Here is a 22,749-nt window from a genome sequence, read left to right on the forward strand (position 1 = left end):
GGCCTTCAGAATAAGTTCCTTTTTTTTTTTTTTGCACAGCCATCCGTCTGACACGAAGGTGCAGATTAAAAATACGTCTCCTGGTTATGAAACAGGTCGAGACACTGAGGAATTCTGCTAACTCCTCTGATTCCTCAATTAGTCCAATCCTGAAGGGGAGGCGGAGGTGAGAGAGGAAGGATCGACGGCAGGAAGAGATTGTTAATCAGTGGGTCTTGCAGACAGACCTGATTCCGTTGTTCTGCGACCAGAGGAAGGCGAGTAGCAACCAAAAAGACTTTCCATTCAACAGATGCTGCGCTGGATCTAATCAAAGTTTTATCTGATCGCAGTTCACGGTGGATGCAAGCGCACTGCTGGAACGCGCACGTTTCTATTGGCTCTCGGCTGCGTCGCTCACAGGAATGACGATTTTGCTGCTATACCCAGCTGATGCTGAGGCTACGAACGCGGAGCCTCCGAAGAACTGTTGATGGCACACTGACCCTTCCGTCATCGACGTTATGTCTGCGGATCCAGGTCTTATCTGCCCCCAGAGCCGGAGTGGGGAGGACATTTGATCGTGTCACGACGCGCAGGCCGTGGTTCGTTTTTCTCGCCCCTGTCGCTCCAAAGGATGTTTCTTCACCTCCCCACATAATCGCTTTCCCAGGGAATGATGCTCACTGCTTCCTCCACACACAGCCGACACATCGCATATGCAGGTAAACGCTGCTTTGGTTGGATCGCCAGTGCTTTTCGTTACCATCTGATTTATTTCACCTTTGTGCGCGTTGGAAGTGAATGTCATTCTTGTGGATTTGCGGGCTGCTCTACAGCCCTGTCGGTGTATATTGCTGTGCTGCACTGTGGTGAGCGGGCTCCGGCTGCTCTGTATGATGTATGCACTGGTTGCTGTGTAGGCTGAGAAACGCGTGGACAGCGATGGAATGGTGCTGCGCTCCGCTCCGCAGCGGCGACAGAGACGCAGTTCGGTGCAGAGAGAGAGAGCAGAGCAGCATTAGCTACTATCCTATCCCACCCCAACCCTCCAGCCTCCCAGCTTCTCCCTCCTATCCACATCACAGTCACGCGCAAGCGCACACTCCTTCGTGCACGCGGACGCCCGAGCCAAGCTATTAATTTCACGCACACTCAAACTCACTTGTTCCTATTCCGTTTTTCTTTTTGGAGCACACCCTTCGGTTTTCTATCTGCCTCTTTCGACATTACCGGTTAATTCATTAAGTTTAACAAGAAAGCTCATTAAAACAAGTCCTTGACCATTTTAGGTAAAAAAAACAACAACAACAGCAGCAACAACAACAAAAAAAACAAATGTTCAGGTCTTCATGTATTTCAAGTTGCTCCAACTTGTCTGTTACCTCCCCCTCAGCACCATATCCTCCACCGATGGCCTGCACATCCACATCTCATTTCTTTTCCCTGGAAAGCCTAAGATGTGTGGATTGCACACTGCATAGGAAAACGCCCACACACGGGCACATGAGCCAAATCAACATTAAAGTGTTTTCTTTTCTTCTTCTTCTTCTTCTTCTTCTAAATTTTCTTTCTTTTTTCTTTTTTTCTTTTTTACAAATCTAGTTGAGTCATTTCAGGAAGGAGCTTCGATGGTTCTAGTTTAGAAAATAATTTAATTACCAAAGAACTATTTTAACTGTTATTATTTTATCATCTCTGCTTTTTGGACACACAGCATTATTGAAAAATGTATTCCAACAGAACCCGGATGCATGATGGGAATAGGATTTTTATTCCCACTTAAACCAAAGACATTTGCTGTTAGACTCTCAGTTTAAAATGTATTTGTCATCTTTGTTTTGCAGTTTTGTCAGTGTTTATTTATATTATGAAAATATACTATCTTGCAAGAAATGTTCACTCAACCACTCAGAGGCAATAGAAAATGAAAAAGATGCAGAGATCACCGGACTCTGGAGCAGTGAAGACATGTTATCTGGCAATGACTGACGCGTTTCTGTTTCCTCTTTGCCAGGAGACCGCAATGGGTCAGATGTTCTGTCTTGAGCGGAAGAGACTATGGTTTGGGGCTGGTTGTTTGAAACTGGATTTGTTTGTCTTATAATGTTGAGGCTTGAGACATCATTTCCTGTCAAATTTACTTAAATAGTAAAAAACTAGAGTTGAGTTTGTCTCTTTAGTTCAAGTGAAATGAACTCTTAATTATTTGCTCCTGACTCTGTGTGAACAGTTCTCAAACTACGCCCCCCCCCCCCCCCCCACCACCACCACAGCATTAAAACTGAATCTCTATAGACATTGATGAGCAAGTTTGGTGTGGAAGAACTTGACTGGTCTGCACATGTAGTCCTCACCTCAACTCAACAGAATGCCTTTGGCGTTTGCGTTTGGAAGAATGCATTTGGAAAAATGGTAAAAAAATCCCATGAACACATGTTCCTAAACCTTCTGGATAGCCTTTCAGATATGAAGGCTATCCATGAAGGATATGGATGAGCTGAAACTGTAGTAGCAAAGGGTGCGCCTACATGCGATTAATCTCTGAGATTTGGATAAACAATGCTTTAGTTTCCATCCCTACGTCCAGCCATAAAAGACTAGAAGCTCAAAAGTGTATACAATCTTTCCAAACTGCAGTTTCTGAATGTAGTGCAACTCAAAACAGATTGTCTTTGCTTTTTTTTTCCCCCCAAAGATTTTTTCTTAGAATCTCTTTTGTGGCATTTAAGATTTTTGACATATTTATCTGCAGCTTCTAGACTCTGAGGAAATTGTTGATAATAGTGTCAGTGGAGCCCTTGTATTGATTTAGTATTTTAACTGCTTTTGTACAGATCTGTCAACAATTCATTACACACTCATCTCTGTGATTTACCTCAGGAAAACAAACACATCCTTTATTAGTCCCAGTCAGTTTCATTCCAGCTGTGCTAGATCTCATCTCAACACAAAAAAATACTCTCATGCTAAATTGAGTAAATCATATGCTTCTGTTGTTTGATCAAATTTCCATTCTCTGCTTTCTAAGGTGCCTTCTTGCAGTTTTGTTTTTTGGATTAATTTTTCTGGGATTCCGTCCATGAATGTTTGCATAATCCAGTGTCCTTCACACTGTCTGTCTTGTCACAGAAACTTAGATTTACACTGCAGCTCTTTTGCCAAGTCCTGAAGTTGAGTGCTCTATCTAGAGGCTTGGTTTTTATGCTACTTGTAAAAGTAAAATCATGCAAGGCATTTTCAATATGATGTCACTTCTGAATTATTTAAGTTGTTTAGTGTTGTGTAATCGATTGCTGCTGCATCTAATGATCAAGCTTTGTCTTCTGCCTGTCCACAGATATAGTTTTGTGAAGATGTAGCGTTGACCGCTTTTTTTTTTTTTTTTACCAAGTTAGACCATGCAAACTTATCCAAACTAAAAGTCTGAAATTTTAAGCCCAGAAAAATGAAACTTAGTTAAATTGATCTCACTGTGCTAATTTATAATTGATAGATTTTGCTTGGTTGCAAAACCTTTATAACCCATGTGAATATGGATTGTCAACAAGGCTAAAATGTTAAAGTTAGGAACTACAGCTAACAATTTTAGGCTAAAACGGCACTGAATGAATAAATCTATCAGGAGGTAAAAAAAAAAAAAGCGAGGATGTGGTCATCTGAGGTTTCACAAATTGTTTAAAAGTTCAGGAAATTCAGTATAATATGTACAATTTTTATCTTTGAAACATTTTCAGCACAATCTTTAGCAAAATTTTCCCAAAAATCTTTCTCTTGTTATTTTGGCTTTTGCAAATAAAAATGATTTTTGGTAATCCCAACTGATCTAAAACTTTAGACTGACTTAATGTCAGATATTAGCAATAATAAAGCAAGATATCTTTTTATATAGTGTAGCTAAACATCTGGTTTGACATTCTTTTTCTAACTATGTAAGGGAAAAAATCTTAAGAACTGTGCTTAGAGACTCTTAAGAACTCAAAACTGTATGTGGACTCAACTTTGCGTTTAGCAGGTTGTAGCATTAATAATGTTTTAACTTCTTACACCAATTTCTGCCTGTGAGGTTCGACTTTCAACCTAGCACTCCAAAACATTTCTATCTTAGATATTCTGCACTGCAAATTAGAAATAATTCATGCATTAAGAAGTGAAACGAGTTTAATAATCCAACCCCTGGAGAAATTGAATCAGAAGAAGACCTACTTTTAGAGTACATTAGCCTTAACATCACCGCTACTCTGTGACCAGGAATTGTTGCATAAGAAAGGTGATATGAGGTAGAATATGTGTCAAAGTCATGCCTTTACTCTATGTGCCTCATATTTTCATGTGTGTGGTTTACAGCCAGTGCTTCACCAACTGTGTGAAGCATTATGAATTAGAGATTGGAGTGATCTCCAGGCAAAGTATTCAAACACTTCTCTGTTTGTTTTCTCTTCCAGGTTCCCCCATGTGGAGTTTTGGATAAAGGCACAGGAGCAACACAAGGATATGGAGTAAAAGGACATTTAGAAGAACTCCAGTCAGATATTTTAATACAAGAAAACTGACATTTAGAGGACGTTAAATAGTGTGTGCCGTGGGAAAAGCAGGGCTGTGAAAAGAGGAGTAAAGATGGCTTGTTGTCAGAGGCCTGCCATGTTTCTCCGCGAGTCTGCAGCTGACCCGATCGGCTGCTGGTCCGAGCAGGAGTGTCCCTATTAAAGTCTAAGCAGCGTATTTCACCTGGTGGAGGAGACCCCGCTCTCTGTGATGTGATGAATAAGTTTGAAGTCCTTGGCATTGTGGGAGAAGGTGGGTGGTTTCACACAGCAGATTAAATGGTGTTGTTAACCTCCAGCTCTAATGCTGATGATCTGCACCACTCGGGATGTTGATGTGTCATGCTGCGTGTTTTTCATGAGAGTTTTAGTGTTTTGCATTGTGCGGCAGGACTCTATTCATAACTTTTATCGTATATGCTTCCCATTTAGCTTCTTTACAGTTTTATAGCAGGCAGATTCTGAGCAAATATATATATATATTTTTTAATGCTGAGAAATATGCAGAAGCCTGTGGGATGTGCAGACATCAGAAGGAAAATGTTGTAGCTGCAGATGAAAATCATCTACAGATTGTAGATGATATATCAAAATTTTAAAATAATATTTTAAAATTTTATTTTAAAATGACAAAATGACTTCTGCAAACAAATGCAACAAGCCTTAAACCTGATTCTTTTTTTTTTCTCAGCTGGTTTAAACCCTTTACAAAAAGGCTTGATCTGAGGCTTGATCAGACCAAGGCACAATGACGATGAAAGCGTTAATATGGTTTAACCAAACTCCAAGTTTGGTAACGTGGAACAAAAAGTATTTTTCCCTTGCATCACTCTGACATTGTCAATGGGGTTTACTGTTGAGTAGCTACTCATGGAGCTCAACTTTAAAAAAAAAAAAAAAAAAGAGCTTGAAATGCTTCTGTTACATTTATTTTTAGCAAATTGTGCCAATAAAATAGATTGAATGACTATAAACTACTTTCTTAACATGAGAGCATCCTAATCACTGAAAGACATACTAGATTAAAGGTTGCATTTAAAAAAAATGTCATTGTGATATTATAGTTCAACAATGAAAGCGACACTTATTTTAGGAATACTTGTCCATTTTGATCTTGAATCCTTTACTCTACGCTCTGATTGCTTGAACTCCAATTTCATCTGCTGACCTAATTCTCTCCATGCAAAAGTTAACAGTTGTTTCCTAATTGCATTTGCTTACATCTTCTCAAACCTCTTCTCGTTTTGATACGAGGAGTGAAACAATCCACCACATCTTTTGCTGGTGCTCCACATAAGAAGTCCTCCAGCAGCCTAAAGGGCATGTTCCACCCACTTCCAGCTTGGCAAGAAATGTTGAGTTTCACAGGCGCTCCCTCAAACCACACTTTAAAAAGCTACGCTCATGTCAAACATAGAGAAGAAAATAATATCTTAATATCTATCTCTGGAATGTATTAAATTATACTTGAGAAAATTACAAGTATTAGCAGTTAGCAGACTGCAAGAGAATGCAGGTGCTGTTGTCCTTGAAAGACTTTGAAATAATAAAAAAGAACTGATTAAATATATCATAATTCCTTTAACATCTGGTGTGATCTGATTTTGTGGCAATATGCAAAAAAAAAAAAAAGGTTTGCAGTAAATCACAAGACCACATTTTGTTTTTATTTTTATTTGGTATTATGTTTCCTTTAATTTTGATTCATTTTGTGTTAAAATCCAATGTACAGCAAATATTATAATCATTTTTATTATAATATATTGCTACCGTTCTTCAAAACACAGTGTGTGCTTTGGGTTGTTGGCTTGCTTTATGCATAAAGTGTTGCCAAGTTATTAATATAAGCAACTTTTGGCTTATTTTTTTTCTTCTTCTAAAGTCGCTTGCAGGTTGAATGGATTTTTTGGGCTTGTTTTTTAATGTGAAATTGTTTACTTGGGCATGACTATTTTTCTGAAAAAAGATTATATTAAGCTCCCCACAATAAAACAAAACACTAATGGTATGTAGTTTGCAGTGTTGTGTTGTGTTATCCACAAGTATATGTTGTAAAACCATTCTTATTTAAATCTTTTGGATTTGTGTCATCACCATTTCGTCTTCATGGAGCTGGTTGCTTGTTTCTTTAGCAAGGTCTACTGTTCATGACCCACTTTGACTGTTTTGAAACTTTGCATCTGCAGTAAAACAGTCCAAACCATGATGTAATCACCAGCATGTTAAAAAAAAGAGACGTATGCTGAAATTAGATGGGATTTTTTTCTTTCTTTTGAAAGATAATTTAGCTTTTTTTTCTCTTCAAGCACAAAACATCCGCTCTGGTCTTCTGTATTCAAAAACGTTTGTCCAGGCCTGACAACTTCACATGCACTCTGATGTGTACATGTAAGACTTGACGCAGGGTTTTTGCTCACCACAGACCAAACTTGCTCTTCTGGGCAAACTGTTGAACTCGGGGTAGTTGTGTGTTTGCTGCACCGACTAAAGCAAAAGCAGCAACCTGGAAAGAGTGAGACGCTCCACCTTGTCATGAATGCTGATGAGTTCATACAGATGCAGATCAGAGTGGTTCTTTCAAAATGAACTGCTCTGATTCTCAATCCCACGGAAATTACAAAACATATTTATTTTTTATGGGCTGCACAGTGGCGCCGTTGGTAGCACTGTTGCCTTGCAGCAAGAAGGTTCGATTCCCGGCCCAGGGGTCTTTCTGCAAACAGTTTGCATGTTCTCCCTGTGCATGTGTGGGTTCTCTCCAGGTACTCCTGCTTCCTCCCACAGTCCAAAAACATGACTGTCAGGTTAATTGGTCTCTCTAAATTCTCCCTAGGTGAATGTGTGTGTGAGTGGTTGTTTGTCATGTCTGTCTTTGTGTTGCCCTGCAACAGACTGGCGACCTGTCCAAAGTGACCCCTCCTCTCTCCCAGAACGTTAGCTGGAGATAGACACCAGCACACCTCCTGACCCCACTAGGGACAAGGGTGTTAGAAATTGGATGGATGAATTTATTTTTTACACCCCAGCCTGGTACAACTACAGTCACTGCCCTGTAGAAGTCTGCAACCTGATGGTTGGGGATCTCAGGTTTAAAGGACTGATCTGATGTATAAAGCTATTTTTATGTAGCTATATGGACATAGTCCAAATGCCTTAACAATGACAGAATGCAACAGGGTGACTTCTGGGTCAAGGTTTCACAAAGATCCAGGCGTTAAACTGGGAGAGAAGGTTTACCTCCTCTTCACTGCCTGATCTTTACTGCTCTGTCCTTTAAAGACGTTTTTACATGAGGTGACAAGCCAAAACATAATATCAGAGTGGCATCATAAGTGCTTGTTATTGATCTTTGTTTTGTCCCCCCTTCGTTTCTGCCAGGTGCATATGGAGTGGTGCTTAAATGCAGACATAAGGTAAGGATTTCCTCTGATCTTGCTGTCGTTAGTAAGAGTTTTCTTGTGTTTCGTTTTCGGGGCTTTTTAGGATAAAATCAAATTCCCATACAGGATAAAAGAAAATTTATCCCAGAAGAAGAATATGATGATTTGGTTTTGTTCAGTTTTAAGCCCGATTAGCAATGATCCTCAGCATCAACATGAAGGGAGGCCATAAAAACAATCTTTGTGTTCGTTTGCGGTCTTCACGGTTAGGCTTCAGACTTTGTGTGGTGGAATAGGTATACTGTTTTAAATATTTTAAAAAAAATCTTTAAAAGCTTTAAAACCTGTTTGAGCAAATCAGTGGCAAAAACTGGAGACACAGTCTGTGTGTACAACATTTATACACACTCTAAATATTTCATATGCACAACTGAACATAAAGGAATTGGGTTAATGGCAGATCTCTGCTAATATGACAGCCACCTTTTTGATGGCTTCATTAACTTACAGATGTTGACTAAGACTTTAATCTGACTAATAGCTGCTGTTACTGTGCATTTCTGAATCACTGAACGCCCATGCAGTCCTTTTTGCATCTTATTTGTGCTTTACACATAATTTTATAATTCTCTTTCCCATGCAGTGTGAAAAAGTGACTTTTTTTATAACTATTAGATAAAACATGGCACTGTGAACTCATAAAACAGATTGTTCCACTCTGTTAAATAATCATATTAAAGGTTAAAATGAACAATTTTTCATATTGGGGATGAATCATTGAGTTTGTGTTTGATAACGGATTATTCTACTTGTACGTTTAAATCATTTAACTTTGAACAGGCTTTGCATTAGTATGACACAATCTACTATACATAGTGTTGAACATAAACTGTATCGCCAGCCGTTTTCTGTTGTAACAGTATTATATGTTTACAGAATGTAAAGCCTCCTGAGGTTAGAGTCTGTTTTGTGATATTTTTAATTAAAATGAGCAGGTCTTGGTCAGTCAGAGCTGGTAACATTCAGGTGTACAGCTGAGGCAAATACATAATAGTGTATGTACATCATTAATGACCTTAGTCAATTTTCATACTCTAATTTGTTCACAGAAAACTGAATTGTTACAAGTCAGTATTGACAAACTGAGTCAAATTTGGAAAAGTAGCTTATTAATTTAAAGACTAAATTCAAGTAAACTCGATACTGAAGAAGCATCTGAATAACAAATGCATTTTACTGGAACCTTTGAGCCCCTGATGTTTGGTCCTGGATTGTTTTGTGGTTTGATTCTAGTTTTTAGGATATTCTGTGTTCCTCGGTCTCTTCCTTTGATAAGATCATTCTTGTTTCTGGTTTACTTTAGGTCAGTGCTTTCTCTGTGATTCTAGTTTACACGAACATTTCTTATGTTAGTTTTATTTCTTATGTTATTTCTTATGTCTAGTTATTCCTTATAACTCTACAGAATGTAAGGCTTCTTATGTTTATTATGTCCACTCATTCTTTAGTGTTAAATTTATTCCCTAGTCCACTCTTCCTCTCCCCCTGTGCCACTTTTGCTCTCCCTCTCTCTCTCTCTCTCTCTCTCTCTCTCTCTCTCTCTCTCTCTCTCCCTCCCCTCACACCTGCAGCCAGTCAGCCCAGGTACTTGTTCCACATTCACTCTTCCAGTACTTAAACACTTCTGCTGCTCTCACTCTTGTTCCTCCTGTTATCTCCCTGTTGAATCCCTGTCATTCTCTTACCATGGATTGCTGTTGTTTCTGTGGGTTTTATTATTTATCTTTTTCATTAAACATTCATAATCAGCTCTCTGCTTCTGTCCTGTGTTTGGGTCCTACTTCAACCAAATGGAAATGTTGACATTGGCTTTTTCTTTCATAATCAGGTGAAAGCTTATGGTTACTGTGACAATTCTGTCTTTATCTTCAGTTTTCTAGTAGATAAGTAAAGTTTTCATCAACACTGACTGGTATTTGAGCTGTTCATTACTTCCTACAGTAATAAAAATTAGTCTTTTGATGCTGCACATGGGCAACATCAAAGGGCAACTGTTGTGTTTTTTTTGTTAAGCATACCAATTGAAATTGTAACTCAAACTTCAAATTCAGCTTCATCATACTATAACACATTCTACCTCAGGATTTTATAAGATTTTAGCTAGTTTTAGATGTTTTCTGAAATAAAGGGCCACTGTCTTGTACCCTTATTCTTAAGCATACAGGAAGAATACAGAATATTATTTTTTTACCTGACAGCCATTTAAAATTATTGCCCCTCCCATCTTTGTGACTCTACAGGAATGTAGATTGCCTTTAGTAAGAGCTCTCTGTAAGTTCTGTCTTTGTTTAAAATACATTTTCGTGTTTTGGGGAGGATTTCCAATAGTATGTTGCGACCTACTTTCAGGATAAGGTTCCTTAGACTTGGGCTGGTTTTGATCTGTTGTGAATGTCCATGACATGTAGCATGACAGTATCAAGTTATTTTAAAATCCTCTTACCAGACTAATATGCAGGCTACATCTCTTTCAGTCTCATCATGGTGTTTAGTTTTCCACCAAATCACTCTTAGGCTTAAACAGGCCATGCTCTTCCTCTGACTTTTTTAAGTGTTAATAATTATTCAGTATTGATCAAATTGATTATCCATATGTCCAGTTGCTTTACATGACTGTAATATAGCTTACTGCTAAGCATGATGCATTTTTAAGGAGCCGATATTTTATCATCTGTCACTGATTTGTTCTGCATAAAACAGATGCACCATCAATATGCTCGTATATATCATGCAACATGCATCAAGCCAACCAAAGACATCACCATGAAGCGTTATCTTTTGTTCATAAAGAGAAATAACAGTTTGGCATCAAGCTTACCAGATCCTTAAGCTTTGTAATGCTGGCCTCTAGTTTTTCTAGTACAATTGATTGTTATTAGAACCTGGTCTACTTCATCATCCTTGTGGTTTGGATACTAGGAAAGACATTTCTTGCTCTGGGAGATTGCGCCAATCAGCTTTTAGAGCAGTAAATAATGGAGTGTTATGTTCATTTTCCTCAGTTGTTTTGTCTCCAGTATTGCTCAGACTTGGGTTGGTCTATCAGGATGAATCTTATTAGACTAGCAGCTCAAAGACTTTGTCTGGCTGTATCCTGGCAAATGAGCTGTTTTTCTTTTCGTGGAGTTTTCTGTTTCGTTATAGTTGCTGACAGACTTTTTTTCACATGGTCCTAATCTTGGCTTTCAGCCTCTTTCTTCCTGGGGTAATGCCATGATATTGATGGCTTGGTTCCCTATAATTAAACCTCATGTATTTGCACGCTTTGAAGCTGGCCCTAAATAGTCTCATCTACAACAAAGACCTTAAAGCCACCGCACCTGTCCATCACTCAAAGCTTCCACACTAATAATTAAGAATAGCTTTAAGTCTTATTACAATTCAGAAAGGAGAACTGAATGTTACCATGACAGGAAAATTGACTATTGAGAACAAATATATTCATGAGGCTTTGCTGTAAACATGTCAGACGAGGATGGTTTTGGATTGGTGTGCCTGACAAACGGGAAACGAAAACACCTCTGATAATCTTTTCTCTGTCCTTATCTTTGACAAGCATAACTGCAGGGGAAAAAAAATAACAGAATTAGACATACATTTATTTATATCGAGCAAGACATTCAGCATTTATCAGCTCTTGGGCAGTGTGAGCATGCAGTAAGCCATGTCATTTCAATTCAGTTTAGTTTATCAGTGTAGCACCTACAGGTGTGACGATACCTGGAACTAAGAGGACGAAACTCGATACTGAGGTGGCAGATTTTAATATTACGTTCAAAAAAACTTCAAAGATCAAATTTATGCTTCAAACAAAGGCCTTTTTTCTGTGTTTTATTCTACCTCTTTCAGCATCTGAACAACTTCCATTGCTTGCACATTGTTCATGTCCTTTTTTCTCACTCCGTTGCCATTTATCTTTCTGACTGGAAACCCAAAGATTTAGCAGCTCTGTTCGTGGAGGACTGACGCTGGTCTCAGGGATAAAATGAGATTAGCACATAAATAAATACAACCTATGCAAAAATACAAATGTAACAATATAATGTTCAGTTTATTAGCACACCACAAACGTTATGTTTAGAATTTATTGTCAAATTTTCTAAATATGCAACATGTTTGTTGGACAAACAGACTGCAAAAACTAGAGCTAATCAAGTGGCTCTTCAGAATAATGAATTGTTAATCTCTTATGTAGTTCGAAGGTCGAAACTCTGTTCCTTGTCCCAGTTTTTCTGAGAATTTCTGAGCATTGTAAGTTTAGTTTCTTAAATCTTTTTATGATCTCCCCTCGTCAGTGGCTGTCTGCACATTGGCTCTGTTTCATCACCTCTAAAGATGACAGCTTACAGTCGGTACCAGCTGATTCCCGTCTCCAGTCTGTAAACTTCCTTTTCTCCACTGCATTTTGATTTGGGATCTCAGTGATGCCTGACCTTTGGAGATATACTTGCTGCTGTTACAGTTTATGGAGTAAATGATTAAATTAATTAGTCTTCAGCTCAGTGTGTGTTATTGATTTCCAAAACAAAAGGCTGATGTGGTTAATATGAAGCTGACTTGGATACCAAGTCATTTGATGCATGTAGGAGCAGATCAAACATCTGGATCAGCTTTTTAACAGTAAAGTTGACATTTGGCAACAAAAATTAAAACATAAGCCATATGAATAATGACTCCACACAAGACAAGGTGAAAACAGGGTGAATTTCCATTTAATACTTTTGTCTTTTTGTCTACTGTACAACACGAAACATACAGAAAACACAAAAATGTTTCCTCACCTGGAGAACAACTAACAAGGCAAATACTTTAACTGTCTCTCTGGTTTTATTATAGCATTAATGTGTCATTCTCCAACAAATCTGCATGCAAATTAACCAGCAGCTTTAGAAGTAGTCAAGTTAAAGTTAAGGTGCCTTTTCTTTCCTTTGACCCACTAATGTGACATATGACATGTTTCCCACTTATGTAACAAAAGGAAAGACTCGATTTTACACGTGGGAGCCTGGGATCCTGACAATAAATGGTGTTTTTAGCTTTGCTGCAAGAGAGCAGTTATTTTTACTTTTCCCAGCTGGAAGCGGGACGAAAAAGACAGGGTGGCATCAGGAGAGAGAAAGAAGCAATGGGTGCACGTGTGTTTGAGGGAGAGGAAGTGATGCAGAGGGGTGTGTTGAACAGTGTTGGTAAATGGGTCACCCTGTTAGAGGACTACAGCAGACCTGTGTATGACGGAGGGGAATAATGCGACTGTAAATAGGTTGAAACCCAATCAGGAGACACAGTAGGCCTGAACATCACAACAATGGAACGAAATTAATTTTAAATAGACGTGCCAGTGTAATTTATAGGGACTTTACTCTGCAGTGTGTGCTTGATGGAACATTTTAATTAGTCAAGCGTTTGTGTGCCAGGACTTGTTCTGCCGCTTTATGCAAGTGTTGTTTAGCATATGTGGGTGTTTGTATGGAGGCTTATGTGTTATCTTGAATTTGTGCTTTAGGAGTGACAATATCACAACCTACACAGTTGCCTGTCTCCCGGTGCACAAACGGTGTCACTGTGTAGTACTGTCGGGGTAAGAAGACAAATTAATTATTAGCAATTGTCTATACTTGTGTTGGCTAAGTTTCAAAAAAACCTGCAGTGTGTTTACTTGAGTAATATCAGAGTATGAGTCATGGGCATAATTTTAAATTGAGACTCCTTTGAAGCCTCAATGTCAAATTGTATATCAGGGAAATGTTCAAGCATTAGTACTAATATAATGAGCTCATGTCATCAGACAGTTGCGATCTTGAAGGTTATTCTTAGTGCTGACTTATCAGTCGTTAAAAAGATTAATAAGAAGAGGTCAAAGATGTAGAACAAACATAAGCATCATCAACACATTGCAGCTGCAGTTTGAAATGTCATATGTGCTTGATGGGCCCAGAAAGACAGTATATTTTTGATAGTAGGTTGTTGTTTCTTTTTACACTTTTATCGAAAGTCATCACTGCACAGCCAGCATGTACCTCTGCCGTCGCAGTAAATCTTCGTTGTATGATCCAATTTGCTAATGAACATCAAATCTTTAACTGACAAGTTTGTATTTACACCTTCATATAACAATGGGCAGATGTAAGCGAGAGCACTGCCAGTGACAGGCAGCTCCACGCTGCCTTGCTCCATCGCAGTGATTCGGCCAAATGTGATGTCCGACCCGCTGTAGACAAAAAGACAATTGAGGAACATGAGCACAGCCAAGGACACTCTAGTGCATGATGTAATCCTCTCTGGCCCCCTGTGTTCACTGCTGCATCCTGAGGGTGTTACAGATGACAGAAAAAAAACAGCTTTCAAGGATTTAAGCTAAAAATGGAATGGTTGAAAACATTTTGTGTTCTGTTTAAAGAAAACTGTTATGTTAGGGGAATCATAACAACATACAGAAGTCTCTAAAAAATCCTTTGTGTTGAAGCCAGAATTTGCTGTAATTTTTTTTTTTTTTCTAGTTTGACACACCCCTGGTGTGTGATGTAAAAATTGAGGCCATGGATAATCATTTCAGAAATTAATTCACATTTTATGTGACATTTATTTTGTTCAACTGAAAAAAATTCTGTTAGATGAAAAAAAAAATATCTAAAAAAAGTTGTGGACAAATACTTGTAGCGGTGCCTTTTTATTTAATTTTAGCATTTAGTTTTATTTGCTTCAAACTTAACATCAACTGTTGTGAGTCAGATTAATCAAAAATAAAATTCAGCTGTCCCAATTGGACTTTCTTGATAGTTAGCTAATGCTGTAACTTCAAGAGGTTACAATGAATCAAAAATGTACAATGTACAACCTTCTTTTGTATCAGTCAGAAGGAGGTTGTAAACAAGAATGCATTTGTATGTATATAGGTTGCTGTATATTAACATATCACAAGTGTTCTTTGAATTATTGCTAGGCATTAGTTTCCTTTGGTTTGCTTTGTGTTGTTTTGGTCACAGCAGGGAGGTGAGCATCAGCACAGCATTTAGGTATCTAAAGAGTCAGACATTTTCTTTAGAGGTGCTGGAAATGAAAACAAGAACAAGAAATTGTGTCTCATAACTCTAATTTAGCTCTTTGGTGTGACTGTATGCATAATCATATACATTTTATTGTAATCTGGACACACAGTTGTTTGTTTTGTCAAACACATCTGGAGGAGAATTTTTCCCAAAACCAACAGAGCATTCATGAATTTCTGACTTTGTTCTAGAAAATGCTCCACATTTTGATTTCACATACGCACACCTTTACCTGAGTTGTTTCCTCTGCTTCTCCTGGTCCTGGGGTGGAACCCGGCCCACAGCAGAAATCAGTGCCATCAATGCACTGCTCTAAAAGTGCAGGGCTTCTATGCACAACATCACCAGGCAAAGTTTTATGCTCCAGCATAACTATGTAGAATAACACTGGTAGGAGAAGGGGGGGGTCCATATTTTGTATTGCAGTCGAAATCAAGTATCATTGAATTTGTTTCTAATTTCAACCACTGGTGCACTTAAAAATGATACTGAAATGTGTGGTGGCTGTTGGGTTTTAGACCAAGTACAGACTGCTCTAGGATGAAGAGCTTTACCATAGCTCATTAACAAAGTTGTTTATTCTTGTCCGTATCGTTTATTGTTTCATCATGATTTCATCAAACATTGGCTCTATGAATGGCTTAATATCGGATCAATGACTATTATGATGAAAATGACTGATTCTGAGTGCTGCCCATGTTTTCGGTAGTTGTGCATTTCTGTTATTTTCTTTAGGGAACCTGGTTCCAATTACAAATATTCAGTATACAAATACTTAGAGCTCACATTGTATAGCCCTTTTTGTTTTAGCTTTTCCCACAGCTCAGTGTCAGAAGACTAATCACTTCACATCTTTTCTTCTTTTAAAGTCATTAGGCACCTTTGTCCCACTAAAACGAAGCTAAACGGTTGTGCATTGTTCCTCACAGGAAACAAATGAGCTGGTGGCCATCAAGAAGTTCAAAGACAGTGAAGGTGAGTAAAAAAAAAAAAGAAAAGATAAAACATAAAAAACATGGGCACAAATAAGGAAAAATAGTAAAAGTGCAAAAAAACCCACATATTTGTCTTTTAATGCCCACTCAGAAAATGAGGAGGTTAAGGAGACGACCCTTCGGGAGCTGAAGATGCTCCGGACCCTGAAGCAGGACAACATCGTCGAGCTCAAAGAGGCTTTTCGCAGGAGGGGGAAACTCTACCTCGTCTTTGAATATGTTGAGAGGGTCAGGATAACATCGATGCCATGTTTATTTAATCAAGTCTGCATGCTGTACACACAGCACTTCTTTATGCTGCTTCATCCATGGCCGTAGGATGGTGACTGCTCAGTTAAGCATAAAAAAAGGCGTCACCATGGCAACAAAGAAGCTGTGCTGGTAGTAAGCACTGGTATTTCCCATTGTGTTGCCAGGGTGTCCAAACACGGTTTTTCATTATGTTTTTTAAATGAAAATTCAACACAGCATAATTCCCCAGATGTAATATGTACGGATGGATGGATGGATGGATGGATGGATGGATGGATGGATGGATGGATGGATGGATCATTGAAATTGCTGCTACAGAGTTTGTCAGATTTTTCATGATGTCATTATTGTGGTTTTTCAGAACATGCTTGAACTGCTAGAGGAATTTCCCAATGGTGCACCGCCGGAAAAAGTTCGCAGCTACATTTTCCAGCTCATCAAAGCCATCAACTGGTGTCACAAAAATGAAATTGTTCACAGAGGTCAGTATTCATATTTGTCTGCTTCCCTTCTACTCTTTTACAACCATCCATGATTTCAGTCACTGTTTCCTTTCTTTGGTGCCTCCAGCGTCTTGCCCATGTTTATCCAAAGCATTGCTGGTATTATCACTGCAAGGCCAGAAAATCTTTAACACCAAAACAATCCATGTGAATATTATATCACCACTGCTTGTTATTAAGGATTTTTAACCGATGCTACACTGTTAATGACAGAGATAAAACTGTGACTTAAAATTTTGGATTATTGAATTCAAAAAGATATTGATTTAGATCATCTCTCTTTCAGATATCAAACCAGAAAATCTTCTTATCAGTTCAGATGATGTTCTTAAACTATGTGACTTTGGTGAGTGTATCCTTAACCTTCTATTGTTTATAAGCTAATAACATCCTTCATTTCTAATGTAGTATCAATAATGCCATTTTCTCCTATATAATGTCATGCCAGTGTCCTTTGATGCTTTGATTTAGAAAGAAATACTTTTAAATGGTTTAATGGGTGTTGAGTAGACATCCTGATATGTCTTCCATCTTATCATATTGATGGTTATTATGTGTTGATTCTTTAACCAGATCAGTGATTCAGCGGTGCTCAGTTTTGTTTCTGTGGGTTGGTTTAAAATAGAAAATCCCACCTTTTTCTATCTTGTAAACTGATTATCAGAGAAACTAAATCTGCCTCTGGGAAACTGCCAATCAGCACCCTAAATATACCCTGGTGGCTGTTGATGTATTATTAGTTAATTGGTAACATCTCTGTCAAATCATAATGATGTTAGTAACAGAAACCCTCCTGTTCTGAGAAACACATTGATGGAAATGTACTAGTAGTTCATGGATTTGCCCTTTCACAGTGCTCTAGGTGTGTATTTTACATTTGGACGCGTATTTGCAAAACTGACACGGTCAGCTGGCTCTGAATAATTGGCTAATGCCAACCCACTGAGTCAGCTGGGGTGAGATTTGTTTGGTATTCACTGTTGGAGCTGGCATTCTGTCTACTGTGACTTTTCCTTGCTTAAAATGGATTCTCTCTACACCAGTTATCTAAAGTGGAGTCTCAGATCGCCTGCAGTCACATAACTAATTAGTCTGGTCACATGGCAAACATTACCATGCTGTCACTGTGGCTGTCCAAGCAATTTAGATACTGAATGTCCTTTACTGTTATTAATTGGTCATTTATGAATTGCTGTTGACAAAATAAAGTCCACTTGGTGTAATTATCTCTGTCCTCCTCCGGCTCAGGGTTTGCTCGTAACCTGTCTGAAGGAACAGATGCCAACTACACCGAGTATGTGGCCACCAGGTGGTACCGCTCACCTGAGCTGCTGCTGGGGTAGGTCACTATGTGTGGGAGCTTGTTAATTTTGATGTTAAGTATGTAATTTCTTTTTTCTTTGGACTATACAGCACATGTGTCAAACTCAAGGCCCACAGGGCCAATCCTGCCCGCCGTAACTATTTATGAGGGTCTCTAGTGCGTAGGGTCACAAAATCAAATCTAATTAAATTTTATTTGTATAGCACCTTTCAGCAACAAGGCAGTTCAAAGTGCTTTACATCATAAAAACACCAAAATACAAAGTCATGGAACAGACAGTCCACAATTGAAACATTACGTTTTCTCAGGTGCCATCGTTACACATCGAATTGTTGTTTAATTTTTCATTGATTAGGTTTCAAAAGCAACTATCTATATATATATATATATATGTAAATAGAAAAATCTAAATGAGAAGTGTACAGTAAGGGGCAGATTTACAATACTGTAATACTGTAATCATTAAAAATATTTCTTTACACTTTTTAAACAAGATGTGCAACTGCTTAGCACTCTAAATAAACTCTATTAGCCAAAATAAACACTTAAAAATACCTCTATGTGAGACATATCTATAAGTTTTTCATTTATGGAGTTTATTTGCTGAAATAACTTACCATTTCCATCATATTCTAATTAATCGAGGTGCATCTGTAGCTGTTCCTTCTGTTCTCGATCTCCCCAGTTGAGAATGAGTTACATTGTATTTCATAAGGAGTCATTTAGATAAATATAGTGGGTTTTTCATGGTTTTAAAAGAAACAGGGCTCAGTGAGTTCATGTCTACTTACAGATTCATGTAACACCAAGACCAAACTGTGCAGCTTTGTAAAGTCATGATGTGCTTAATTCCTAATGGATTTTAAAGGGCCAACATGATATCCTAACGATATGGACTGATTGTAGAGCATCTCTTATGCTGGTTATTTATTAAATGTTAGGTTAGCCATGACTCTGCCATGTAATCAGATCAGTAGGGAAAGCAAGTAGTAAGCTATGTGCTACATTGGAAGGTATGATGAATCTTCAGTATTGTATTTTGAGATCAAACATCAGATTTATTTTTAATTCTATAATGCGGCTCTTTTTCTCTTTTTTTTTTTTGGGTAATGTTTTTTGCTGCAACCAGTGTCCATCCTAGCTTGGAGACAGATGAACGTCATCTATCCGCACTGCTGTGGCTTGATTTAGTAAATGCCCTGGAACATTTACAGAGACAGTGTTTGAATGCCTCCCACTCAAATACTCTCTCCCTCCAACACCAGCGCTCCTTTGCTTCTCCGCTGCCAGAACTCTCACCATTTCTCACCAGATTCTCCACAGTGCAGAAATCTTCCCTAGGAGCCATAAAATATACAATTTAATGCCACTTATGAAAGATGCATTTCTCTTGCAATCATATCTTCTTAATTTTGTGGCTTATTTTTCGCCCTCATCACCCTCCATTGTTGTCATTATCACCCTTCTATCTAATTAGCAAGCTTCTTGTGTTCACTGAAATCTCTTCCTTGAATGATATTTCTGCATAAATGGTGTGATCATAGGTATTGTTTCCCCTTGTTGCAGGGCTCCCTATGGAAAGGCTGTGGACATGTGGTCGGTGGGGTGTATTCTGGGGGAGCTGAGTGACGGACAGCCTTTGTTTCCAGGGGAAAGCGAGATTGATCAGGTTGGTATAGCAGCAGTAGGTGCTAAATTTGAAAAGGAGGTGAATAAACAATATTTTTTAAATGTGAAAACCTTTTATTTAAAGGTCCTACAACTTTTCCTGTAACCAGTGGAAGCATTTTCTTTGAGGTTTTATTGTCTTTTCAAAGCAATTTTAAAATAAACTTTCTGTGACAAAGATGGTGTTTTGGATCTACAAGAAGCTGAACGATCTGGATAGATTTCATCATCTTCTCCCATGTCAATAAGCTGAAATAAAGTATCAAGTCCTTTTGAAAAATAAAAATTACAGCAATCACTTTTACAGTGACAAAAAAAAAAGAAAAGATCCTCAACTCTGCAGTTTCTTTTCAGCCTAGTCATTTTATTCCGATGTGGTTTTCAGACGCACTCATCCTTCCCATTTTAATGAACAACGTACTGTGATGCAAGGCAATAAACTCATTTTATAGACAGCCAAAGAGGTTGGTGAGAGTGGCAGAGCCAGCCCAAGGCATAAGGAAGCTGTGCAGTTACTTAAGACCCCCAAATTAACAGGCGGGCAACATGAGCCAAAAACTTATATACAACATCCTAGATTATTGTTAATGTGAAGTATATCTGAAATTATTTTTCACGTTGACAGTGCACATTTTTAAATACTAAGGGACATTCAGCACTGTAGTGTTCTGCTAGTTTCAAGACATAAGGAAATTCAGAATGGCTGATAAACTCTGTATAGGGTTAACTTACCATATGTACGACAAAAAACTGTTTTTATCTGGTCAGAGTTCTGACTTTAGGTGATTAGTTGGAAAATTTGACCTCTAAGAACAAAGAAAATGCACCATAAGTTTCTGCTGCAATGTTGTGCCAAGAATCGGATCAGCTCACTCTGCTTTCTTGATTTGCTGATGTTCACCTCCAGCTCTTCACCATCCAGAAAGTTCTGGGTCCTCTTCCTGCTGAACAGATGAAACTCTTTTACAACAACCCGCGATTTCATGGAATCAGGGTAGGAAACACAAACAGTCTTCTTCCCCTCCTTTTTTCCTTCCTTTCACGTTCTCTTCCTTCCTTCTTCTTCTTTCATTTTGTCCTCCCTCTCTCCGCTCTTCTCTCTTATCCTCGTCTCTCCTGCCCGCTCTTTCTATCCGTTTCATTTTTGTGGCAGTGTTCCCAGCACCATGACTGAGTGGATTGCTATGACTCATGAGATAGGTGGTTGGTGTTCAGCTTAACAGCAAGAGAAAATGTCCCAGAAGGCTGAGAAAAGCTACGCGTTTGTGAATGTGTGTGCAAACTCAGTAGTTTGTTTAGTGTGATCCGTGTCATACGAACTGAGAGTTACTTTTTTCTTCTTTTTTTTTTAAATGGGCAGGAACATTTACTTTGTTTTGTGAAGCGTAATATGAGTCTAAAGAAAACAAACAACAAAACCGTTACTGAGAATGAACGTTTCATCCAGGATTTTGTTTTTCCTGTGCCAGTTTCCCACAGTTACCCATCCTCAGACTTTGGAGAGACGGTACCAGGGAATTATGAGTGGTTTGATGTTGGATTTGATGAAGGTAGATTGAAAAACTTCTACAGTAAATGTGTTTTTCACTAGATTCAAAAGATTTTCGACTAATAGCTCCAAACAACCATTTTTGCTTCTGTTTTTCCATCAGAGCATGTTGCTGCTGAACCCTACCGAGCGTTTTCTAACCGAGCAGTGTTTGAACCATCCTGCTTTCCAGCCTTTCAGGCAGGCGGAGAGAGAAAAATCTTCTCCCGCTTCTCCAAACCCACCACGCTCGTCCAAGAGAAAAACACACCACCACGGAGAAAATACAGTCCCTACAAGGTAAGCGCTCTGTCATTTATATATAGTGACAAAACCCAACTTGTTACAAACTTCATGTTATCATGATCAATTTGAAATGTGATTGGAATTTGTTTATTTTGGTAAATAACTAGAGATAGAAAAAAAAAAGGCATTACTAAATTAAAGCTGTAACTCATTTACTACACAGGTGTTCTCAATCCAGGCTAGAAATGTCTACAATCACATTTTTATACATTTTACACCAGAGAAGGTCAGTTGCATTGCAATCCAGACATGTTACCATGGCAACACAACATAGGGAACAAAAGTTTGTGTTCAAAAAGATAAAAGGTTAAAATCGGATGGCTAAAAGGGATTTAAACATTGTTAGCGCCTACAAGGGCGTGACATTCAATGTCTTTGTTTATCTGAAAGATTTTGGACAGGATGAAAACGTTCAGCTTTTAGCATATTTTTCTGGGGTAAATACAGATAATGAATCTGCACTACAAGATTCTCATGATCATCCAGGGTTTGACGGGAAGCGTTCTTCACAGGTCTGCACCACCTTAAGCCTTTGTCTCTTTACTTCACTATACAGCTAGTGAAAAGTGTTTATCTTTTCTCAAACACTTTCCTAAGCAAGCAAGCATGAGCACATTCGGTGCAGCCGTCAGCTGATATAGAGTTAAGATGGGTTACAGAGCAGGTATGAGCTGCTGAACGCTCTGTCCAAAAAGTTGTTGAAATCAGGGCAGAAGGTGGCGTAATTGTACAGCAGGCATCAAATATACACTGAAAGAAGAAGTCAGTTGAACCAACCTAATTGAATTGCTTCAAATGGTAACAAGTAATTCAATTAGGTCTATCCAACCCAACTCATCAAGTTTATCAAAAGTGCACACTTTTGAGTGTACACTACAAAGTCCACTCTAAAATGTGTACTCTCAAAAGTATACTCTCAAAAGAACAGACTTTTTGAGAGTATACTTTTGAGTGTACACTACAAAGTCTATTTGGGGTGTAGTTCATGTTATGGCCTTATTTACATTCGTCTCACTTAATTCTCAAAAGTGTACACTTTTGAGAGTTCACTCTAAATTGTATAAACTTAATGAATTGAGTTTTATGATCATAATATATTGAGTTGGTCAGATGTAGGATATGAAACTGGCACTGAACTCAGTTGTTTCACGTAAAGTCAAAGTA

General features: G+C 38.3%; 1 protein-coding gene across 6 annotated transcripts in view; it reads left to right on the forward strand.

The window, feature by feature from the left end:
• The first annotated feature begins 152 nt into the window (after nucleotides 1-152).
• Nucleotides 153-22,749, forward strand: part of LOC102227250 (cyclin-dependent kinase-like 5) — a 33,060-nt gene continuing 10,463 nt past the window's right edge. For 5 of the 6 annotated variants that reach the window (XM_014469042.2, XM_023332682.1, XM_023332680.1 and 2 more), the window contains exons 1-12: nucleotides 154-704; nucleotides 4,425-4,776; nucleotides 7,902-7,936; nucleotides 15,939-15,984; nucleotides 16,096-16,232; nucleotides 16,618-16,738; nucleotides 17,046-17,105; nucleotides 18,008-18,098; nucleotides 19,650-19,752; nucleotides 20,659-20,745; nucleotides 21,221-21,301; nucleotides 21,404-21,579. In XM_014469042.2, coding sequence (XP_014324528.1) covers nucleotides 4,740-4,776; nucleotides 7,902-7,936; nucleotides 15,939-15,984; nucleotides 16,096-16,232; nucleotides 16,618-16,738; nucleotides 17,046-17,105; nucleotides 18,008-18,098; nucleotides 19,650-19,752; nucleotides 20,659-20,745; nucleotides 21,221-21,301; nucleotides 21,404-21,579 — 974 coding nt within the window. In that variant the 5' untranslated portion in view covers nucleotides 154-704; nucleotides 4,425-4,739. Of the gene's footprint in view, nucleotides 705-4,424; nucleotides 4,777-7,901; nucleotides 7,937-15,938; nucleotides 15,985-16,095; nucleotides 16,233-16,617; nucleotides 16,739-17,045; nucleotides 17,106-18,007; nucleotides 18,099-19,649; nucleotides 19,753-20,658; nucleotides 20,746-21,220; nucleotides 21,302-21,403; nucleotides 21,580-22,749 lie in introns of all 6 variants that reach the window. The other variant, XM_023332679.1, reaches the window with a different exon arrangement.

This window comes from Xiphophorus maculatus, chromosome 4 (genome assembly GCF_002775205.1).
Source record: "Xiphophorus maculatus strain JP 163 A chromosome 4, X_maculatus-5.0-male, whole genome shotgun sequence".
NCBI classification, from domain to species: Eukaryota; Metazoa; Chordata; class Actinopteri; order Cyprinodontiformes; family Poeciliidae; genus Xiphophorus; species Xiphophorus maculatus.